Genomic DNA, 9882 nt, shown 5'->3' on the forward strand with positions numbered 1-9882 from the left:
TGCTTTACAGCCGTTTAGTTCTTAACCTTCAGAAATGTATACCCTATAAAGTTTTATTGCAGTCATATTCTTTTATTGCGGCACAGCGCATTGAATTTTCTTTCTCTTTTATGACAGTCGACTTCCCACTCCTCCTTCCAAGCAAGCGCTCACATCCTTTTGCAGTTTGTTTCCTTTCAAAATACCCCAAAAATAAAGTAGCCGACGCCAAGAAATTATGATCCCAATATGGCTTTGATATTGTGCAGGGTTAGAGAGATTTTTTCATATACCATTGATACTTTCTGATGATATAATTGACGAGTCAGAAACATATCAAGGCGCACATCTGCAAGCCAGCGCTTCTGGCCTAGTCTTCAAGATGGACGTTTAATTGTAACAGTATGTTTGAGCAATCGGTATGTTCATTAAACCATTCTACTCTAGCCAGTAGGTTTCCTTTAAGCATACTGATGTTCGAAAAAATGGATAGAAGCAGATTGATAAATGACCTACTTAAGCATGTTAGATATTGGTAGCCTACTGTAAAAAATGCTGACTTTGACCATGATGTTAGAACACAAACCTCTGCGGGGCAACATTGTTGAAATTAGTCTTATAATCACAATCTGATTCAAACATGGTGACTTGTGGAAGCAATGCTGAAGGCTCTCCTGTCACCGACTGGGCACTGGCGAAGGATGGCAAATGTCAGTTCCATGTCCATATAGTTAAACATTGAAAATAAAGAATCATCACATACAGGAGAGGACCATGTTTCTCTTTTGGGTGTTAACTCATAATGTCCGCATGAGGCCCACTCTCGTACGCTGACAATTCCAAACAAATGCTCTGGCGCAGGAAAGCATATTTCAGACATATGCCGCTAGTTAAAATGGAATAAAAATGGAACTCCAAAAAACGGCGCACATTTTATACTCCAGCTTGGTGTGAGGAATGGTGGGAAAATGTGCTAACTTACAGAGGCAATGTGATAAGAAGGGTAACGTTTGCCCTGTTTTACACACAACGGATTTGTTGATGAAATGCTACTATGTTTGAATAAATCGCTTAAGTAAAAGACAAGAAACGATAATTTACTTTAAAATATGAGCTTGGCATGCGGACTTTAAATAGTAACAAAACCGTAAATGGAGGATAGAATTTAGGCCTGCACTGTCACCAAGAGAGGTTTCACACTAAAAAAATAGCTTGATATGGTAGGCTATTGCAAACCAGCTGTCTGGATGTAGTCGCCCTGTATTTTCAAACACAGTAACTGTGGGAGGAAGTAACCTAGCGTGGCGTCTGCCGGAGAAGACGTCATGGGCGTGAGGCGCTCTAAGCTAATGGCGTCTCGTTCTCTTGACACTGGCGTGTTTGTGCTCCATTGCCACAAACCACGCACGCGACACAAAGAAAACACAAAGATGTGTATCCATCTGTGGCCAAGATGCCTGAAGTGGAACAAAATTAATGTGGTGCATATTACAATCCAAACGTACAAAGTTGCAGAGCATAAGAGCAAATACAGAAATTGTTTTATTGGACAATACAGTTGAATCTCATGACATTGTGGACAAACACATGTAAACAATAACTAAAAATCCAAAAGATTACCTCTCATTCAAGTATGAGGTCTCTTCCCAAACCCGCCTTCTCAGAAATATAAAACGCATTCCATAAAAAGAGCCAGGGTTATTAACGTATTTACAATAAGTTAGACATCTCATCTCATCTGCAAGGTAGGGATAACTTATATGATAGGACTATATGCTAGTAATAAAAACACGCATGAGGAGAACTAAAACATGATGGTAAGGAGCATGCTCTAATGTAAACATATTTGCTCGTAACTGGTGGGAAACTGTTAATTAGAGGCTCTATTCGACAGTTACGCATTCCCTGGGTTACCGGCACATTCAGGTGTGTTACAACAACAAAGGCAAAATGTTAGATGAATATGCTTAAATGACAATTTGGTAAAAGTAATCTCTAATTCTACGTTTCATACACGTGATACCAAAGGGATCGCTTGCATCAAGTCAGGTGCCACACTAACATATCGAAGCATGATCTCAAAACAGCCCACACGGAACAATAATCAATTTTCTGTAAATTTCATGAAAATAATACCCACAACTTTATCAATCTAGATGGGATATAAAACCGACAGATATTTCAAACACATTTGTACCCGTACAAGGACACTTATCACGAAGAGACCCGGGCACTGCCTGACAGTTTTGCACGCAAGACAATTTGTTTTTAGCAAAACCTCATAAGCATCTTCCAGTTTCAGAGTAAATATTTAGCCAAAATGATGGATAAATATATGATTACAGCATATGCGAAATCACACAAGCTGGACACTGACTTCGCAAATGGCTGCTGAAAAAGCATGAGCAAGGCCGTGAGGCAACGCTAGCTCAAATGAACAACAGTAATAATAATAATAATAATAATAATAATAATAATAATAATAATAATAAATCCTTAAAACTATGGTCAGCTTATTCTGCCATTTTAATTTAGATCCAACAGCCTTAAACACCTATGGCCTAGACACAAAATACTCTAACCCAGTTAAAATTACACAACCTAACAAAGAGACAGATTTAAATTACATCCACTACTTTTATTTAAATAATCGCCAAATAATCTCGGTTTACTTCATTTTTGTTTCTGAATTATATAACATCACAAAATATTGGTGTTAAAAAGGAATGATTACAAACAAATCCAAGAAAGGAAAAGATGCAGGTAGAGGACACAATCAGCATCCCCCATTTTTCTTAAGCATTCACGGTCACTTGAAGCCCATGTTTCAACACAACACGCCTGTCCTAGTGGAGCGCCGGCGCAGTGCGTCAAATAATAAATAAGTAATAAAGTCGCCTTCGAGAGTCTGAGCCCCTGCGACATGCCCTCGCGTCAACCATTCCCGTTTCAAAAGTTGGTTTGAAGCCCAGTAATGAGTGTGTGTTTTATTATATCAAAAAGAAACAAATCAAAGACAGACACTCAAAGCATCATCACCAACAAGAAACGGGTCCGACTCTGTAAAGGCATTTCAGTGAGGTGTGTGTGCGTGTGTTAGTGAGAGAGTGAATGACTAAACGTGTGTGTGTGTGTGTGTGTGTGTGTGTGTGTGTGTGCGCGCGCGCGCGCGCGCGAGAGCACATGTATGATGATGTGTTAAGGGCATCCCTCCCTATTCCTTCGGCTGATCCTTATTCATTTTCTTCATTTTCATCCGTCGATTTTGAAACCATATTTTCACTTGTCGCTCCGTCAAGTTCAGCAAACGAGCCACCTCGTGCCTCCGGTCCCTCGTTAGATACATATTGAAGAGGAACTCCTTCTCTAGCTCCAGGGTCTGGTATTTGGTGTATGGGCAGCGCTTTTTCCGAGATGATCGGGCATGTAACCAGTTGGCAGATGGATCACCTGTAAATATGGAAAAGAAATAAACAAAGTCAAATGTCTGAGATCAGCACATTGCGCAAATGAGCTCGCGCAAATGAGCGCATTGCGCAAATGAATAACACATAATCACTATTATATAGGCCTACTGTCTATCGAGGAGATATGAGGAGTTATGGCTTTGAGATGTTCCCGTGTACTGTACACTTTTGAAGCAAGTTTGATATGTGGTGTCATGACACAGCACTGCAGTTTGACCTTGGCGCGTGCTTTGATGACACTGTAAATCCATAAACATCTATTCTGAAGTTGATGTGGAAACACGTCATTGACCTCAGAGGGAGAGGCAACCTATAACACAAATGCCTTGCTCGGTCACAGGTACAATAGTCTGTCCCAGTGCCTTTACAGAACGCAGCAGGGTGTTTAAAAAACAGATCTGTAAACGTGACATTTTCATCCCTGTTGAAGTATTTGACGAGACGCTCCAATTATGGCAGAACCACCCTTTTGCCTATAGCTCAAGGAACCCATATCAAGGCAATTACATACAATCACGCATGCCTTTTTGGGGATGCACATTTTCTTTTCAAAATATCCACCAGCTCCAAAGCGGCCACTAAACCCTAAGACCACAGTGAGGCCTTGTGCCTCAACATGCACCCTCTGCTGAAGAGGCTTGTCCCACTGGATTATCTGTGCTTTAGGAGAAATGTGTAGGAAATTAAAGTGATTTGATCCACTGGGGAAGGACTATTTCGGTTTGGGTGTTTTCCCCGAGAAGGCAAAAGTGAAAAAAATGTGTTTCTTTCGTTATTTGTACCCGGGTGGTTGTCCAGATAATGCCACGTGTATGCTGTGCCATTTTGTCTTGCTTGTGCTATGTGTCAATGAGCTATGCTCTCAAACAAGAAAGACTCATTAAGGATCGCATTGGAGTCATTTTGGAGTTGCAGATATTCTTCCTATTCTGGAGCACTAGGACTGAAGGGTTGTAAGCCTTTGTCCAGAGCAAAGTGGTCCTTCACTGTCCCCTGGAGCACAAAATCACCTATTCACCAAATCCCAATTCACAGCCTCAAATTCAAGGCTTTCCCCGTGTGACTTAAAGTTTCCATCACTCGCATGGATTTTCTGGGGGCTATGGCTAAGACAGGGATAAAGAGCTGACCCATTAAAAGACACGCTGTACACATTTCTCATCCTCGCCACCCAGCACGGAGAAACCCAATCGTCTCACGCCTCAAGACATGGACTGCAATGCCACATCAACTGTCTCCGATATCCTAAATCCTATGACGCAGTATTACTGCTATCATGAAAGGGTATATGTCTGGTTGGGAAATGATTGATTGATATGTGTGTAAAGACGTCTGAGCCTAGTGGACAGAGGGGTGTGCCATCTGTAAACTCGGATGGGAGCATCTCCTGAAAGGTGGGCATGTCAAGATAGTTTCAGGAGGATGGTTCCACCTCAACAATGGCTACTGCCCTCCAGAAAGACATTCAGGGTCGATACGAGAATGTCACTAATATTAAAAATGATATATCCATCGCCAGAAGCATCTTGGCTACATGTTCTTAAGAGAACTTTCAGACAAGCAGAATAAAACTAGAGCTGTTCTCCAAGAAAACGTTGTGGAAGTTTTAAAACACTCTAGCCTAGTGTTGAATAAATAGATAGGCCCTAAAAAACAATAGTTTAATAGATGTATTAGGCACAGTTGTTGGTGTGCTTCATTAACAGTGTTTGGTTACTGATTAACATAACTACTTTTTCGGATGAAAACTAGTATGAAACCATGACTTCCATCACAAAGGCATGAGATGCATTATTTATCTCATGTTCTAAATCGTGTTTTAAATGGAGTGAGCAGGGATACGAGGTGGCAAATTGTCCCGTTTGTTAGACTGTCCACTGGTAATGTCACCGTATTGCTCCTGAGGATGAAGCTTTCATATTAGAGGGCGTGTTATTACCTTTCTCTGCGTTGAGACTATGTCGTATTTTATCTTTTCTATTTCCCCTTCCGTTGCTGTCCCAGAGAGCCCACATACAACAATTAATGGGGATGTTGGCTCCTCTTATAACTTAATAAACTTCGCGGGCAATAACTTTTTCTCTCTCACGTACTGCTGGAAGCACAAAGAGGGACGTGTAATTCCCAACTTCATTGCCTTTGCCAGTAGTTTATTCTGGAATGCCGCCCAGGGCAACACAAAGGGAATTCTGTTGCGCACCGTCCATTAGACCTGAGCCTATACCGTGGATTAAAATCAATGTTCATTTCCACTGAAATAATCAGAAATGACCATCTGTCAGAATGCTGAACATTACACTTAGATGAAGCGTCATATACAACTCACTTTTTAAAAAAATGCCTGAACGGGTGCGGTACAGTTATTGCTATAATCAAACAGGGTATTTTTTTCTACACGGGCGCTTTAGCGGAGAAGCACACATGAATAAGTACTAGTCTTGCCCAGCCAGAGAGTCTGATGAATCATCCATAGCTCATAGCGTGAGTCTGTGCCGTGCTATAAGGGCAGAATAGCTCCCTTTCTCTATGCTGGATCTTGCTCAGTCTCCCACGCTCCGCTGTGGACACGGGAGACCCGGGGTTCAATGACTAACATCCCGACGATAAGTCTTCGGCTTAGACAGACGAATCTGCTAGTCAAAGACCAGAATTTGCGTTTCACTGGGAGTCGACTGCAGATTTATTCCGTGGTATTTAAAGGCAAACCTAGCCGGCATACGAGTCATAAACTGTCAGCAATATTATTTCTCTCCACAATCATAATTCTTGCTCAGCCACGCAAGACAGGTTGTTTCTTTCATTAGCCAGCAACGCAAAATGAGGGACCAATGTGTTTCTAGATTTTTGGTGTGATTTTTACACAAATCATACAGCCCGGGGATAAGAAACCTAATTCCAATACCAAACTAAGACGCCGAACATAGCACTGAAATAGTGGTTGTGTCTGAGCGTGGCATGTTCACAGTTATTGCTGAATTAAAATGTGGCTGAAATACAGAGAAGTGCACTGAGGCTCAAATAACGAGTTATTGGTCTTTCTCAAATTCTTAATTTACACACTACTATTTCAAACCTCGCTATCTTTACACACACACACACACACACACACACACACACACACACCATGCCAAAAGTCACACAACTCCAAGAGTTAAGAACCCTGCCATAAAAATCTCATTCACTGCCTGTTGGTTTCCTAAAATCGAGGCGCACCAGAAACCTGCACACCTATGAAGGGATAAGGGTTTAAGTTCCTGAAGTAAAGCAGCAGCAGAAAACTTAATATCAAATGAACATATTACTATGATCCCATAGCTGTTTTAATACAACAGAGAGAAATCACATCCATGCAAAGACTGTCAGACCAAACTTAGCAGGCACGGAGCTCTGGCCGTCTTTGTTCCTGTTTTATGACAGCATTAAAAGCTTTACAGACTGTTCACTTCCTCGTTTTATAACTTACTTTGATCTGGCCCCTCTTTGTCCTCGCTACCTTCGCAAATGTCCTTATTGTCTTCGAACCCGGTGCCCTGGCCGGGATTCAGCTCCCTTGACGAGGAGGATTCCAAAATGAATTCGTGCCCTCCGATTTTGGTGGGCTCCCCGAGATGTCCCAGCAGCGGTTCCATCTTGACCTGCCCTTGTCCGGGTAGGGACTCGGCAGTTCGCGGGGTGCAGTCGAGCCATGAGCGGAGGTATCGGCTGTCCGTGGAAGGTACAGGCTGAGTTGGTATATACGGGTGGTACACCGCTGGTAGGCTGTTGGAAGCATGGGGACTGAACGGACTCCAAGACGAACTGAAAACGGGAGGTTTGGGCTGGAAACTGCAGGATGGAAATTCGGGATGCTCGCCATGTCCCGGTTGCCTAGAGCTTGAATACTGCACATTGGAGAACCTGGTCGAGGTTGGATCTTCATTCTCATGACTTATGATGGAATCGACATAGTAGTTGCTAAGAGTTCCAGAAATGGACATTCTCGGACATTATACAACGCACGGTTCATTGAAGGGAAAACATGTAAGAGAGTACTGGGTATTTTTTTCCACGCTACTCTCCTCAACTCTCTCGCCAACAAAGTAGAGCCAGGCTGTTCTGTTGTGAGCGCCGAGCTAAATGATTGGTCAGACTTTTTTCACCAGCCTGATAAAGCGTCAATGGGGCGTAAATCACTCCGCCAGGGGCTGCGTGAGCTCTCCTCCTCTCGCACTATCCATATTTTCCCTCTAAATAAATTGTCTTGTTTATGCAATATGCAAAATGAGAGCGTGTCCATATATCACACTATATCTACCGACGGGCGATTAAATTTCCACTTAAATTTTGCATTGCGCTGACATTATGTAGACATGCATATGTAGAAACAACGAGGAAGAAATAAAAGGGAAAATGATTGTATTTTGGCTCATCTGATTAGCATATCTGTGTAAATGTGAGAAACAGCAGTTAAAAGAAAATGCTCAGTCACATTGGTTCATTACATCCAGCTCATCAAATTATCAGCAGCTTTCCAAATCTAACATATAGATCAGGAATGCCTATCCAAGTTCATTTCTAACGACGCCATGTTATGACATAACACTTCTTTGATGCGTTTTATCCTTGGACAACTGTTTACTTGCTCTTACTAATGTCGTGGCCCATTTCAGCGGAGGGGCGTCAGGGTAAAATAGTGCTTTATTGGAAAATTAACAGTAATTTTTCTTAACGAGGGTATTAAACACCACCGCGCGACAATCCTGTGTATTTATGGAAGAAACTACTTGAACTTTTTTGGTCGTTTAATACTATAATAAAATACTACATCAGGCAGCTTTGATTTTTATAGACCTGATATACTGCCTGTGGCGGAGACCGTAAACGACTCTACTTCAGCATTCCTCCCACCAACCGAAACGCACTCTCTTCTAAGCAGCACGTAATAAGTAGCATAAACGCGGAAGAATTTCAACAAGATAGATACCTTTAAGATAATAACATTGTGAGGCGTTAGTAGGTCAAACAGCGACATGTGAGAACTTCTCTAGGGCCACAGCTTGGAACCGGTGAAGTATATATCAGTCCTTTTCATCGCCCATTTTGAATGACTTGGCATTGGAGAGCGATATTGTGGCCTCCATACAGACTTCGCTGCTCCTACCGCGTTGCGGCGAGAAACCATTTTGCCTCACGGAGCAACTTCAATTTAAGATTCAGACCGTTCTTTATTTGGAAGCAAGAGATCTGCAGATGCAACGGGTCAATGTATCACTTTCAGTTCGGCGTTTTAAGCTGTTAAACTTCGAGCATTGGTGAGCATTAGCGACAATAGCAGCTCATTTATAAGCACCATACCAACAGGAGATTACACTGGCATAGTTCGTGTGTTTACAAATATATAATGGCCTACTGCGCAGTGCTGGTGATAATTTGATACACCCTGCTCTATTACGACAGCAAACCGTGCCAAAAGTGTAATGGGAGGCATTTTTTCTGTAAACCCCACAAGAATGTGTTTGCACCGCAAACTGTAGGCCAGTAAATATCCAAAGTAAAGAGCCTCCTAACGCTCATTGCAATTATCCTAACCAAAACTATTCTGTTTGGAAATAGAACACATCTTCAAATACTTAGAATATATGTTTTTCATTTAAAGTGCATCGCTTCTCCGAGGACAGCAAGAGCGTCAAATAGCATCACTGCCGGTTTCATAATTCTAATGATCCAATTCCCCGAACCGTAGAGTCAAGCAGGTTGCATATCTGGGATAGTTTATGCAAAACAAAATAGCCAAAAAATGAAAGGTGTGAAATTGACATTTGAGAGTTTTTAATAGATTGTATTACTTAGACTAAGAGATAAATAAAGGAAGAAACATGTGGATATATTAGTATACATCAAAAAAATATTACATCCAGAGGCATCATGATTGCAAAAAGTGCTAGTAATTAAAGGGAGTTTATGGGTCCGCTAAGTATGAACATTGCCTTACTGCCACCAAGCCCTCTGAATCCCCTATCCAAGTTAGCGAGGAACCGCTACCCACACAACAAAAACTATTCTTCTTTTTTCTTTTTTTTTTGTAAGGTTTGGACACTGATTTTCACATAATCAATGTGCCTGCTGTGGTGATACATTAAACAGGGTCCTCCTCTCCAGCGCACATGGATAATACTGAACGTATCAGCTGTATTAGACAGCTGTCAGCGTTCAAAATGGCCAATAAGTTCAGAAGTTTACGACGTCTCAATCTCCAGTGAACCAAATAAATCTTCGGTCTACAAGGTATTTCACTTGGTTCCTCAGATTTCGTCTTGATAACAATAAGGTGTCAGAAGAATTCAAGCAGAAATTAAATGTCAACACGTTCTTCCTCTGCTTCTAGGCAAACTACAGTTCTTGTTAAAAGCTAAAAGTTATGTAGTATTTGTAGGCTTGATACAGTTTTATTACAATG

At 41.6% G+C, this 9882-nt stretch overlaps 1 protein-coding gene across 1 annotated transcript; it reads right to left on the reverse strand.

Moving 5' to 3' along the window:
• Positions 1-1508: 1508 nt before the first annotated feature.
• On the reverse strand, positions 1509-8521 carry hoxb9a (homeobox B9a). The gene is made up of 2 exons (XM_048246378.1): positions 6910-8521; positions 1509-3429 (listed from the first exon to the last, which is right to left on the reverse strand). Exons 1-2 carry the CDS (start codon positions 7421-7423, stop codon positions 3194-3196), a joined length of 750 nt encoding a protein of 249 aa, XP_048102335.1. The 5' UTR covers positions 7424-8521; the 3' UTR covers positions 1509-3193.
• Positions 8522-9882: the final 1361 nt, after the last annotated feature.

Source organism: Alosa alosa, chromosome 6 (genome assembly GCF_017589495.1).
Source record: "Alosa alosa isolate M-15738 ecotype Scorff River chromosome 6, AALO_Geno_1.1, whole genome shotgun sequence".
Classification (NCBI taxonomy): domain Eukaryota; kingdom Metazoa; phylum Chordata; class Actinopteri; order Clupeiformes; family Clupeidae; genus Alosa; species Alosa alosa.

Bases quoted from the DNA above. Each gene is read 5' to 3' on its own strand.
- hoxb9a (XM_048246378.1), bottom strand. From the start codon at position 7,423: ATGTCCATTTCTGGAACTCTTAGCAACTACTATGTCGATTCCATCATA. The intron at 3,430-6,909 runs GTAAGTTATAAA...CCATATTTACAG, and splicing joins CAAAGAGGGGCCAGATCAAA to GTGATCCATCTGCCAACTGG.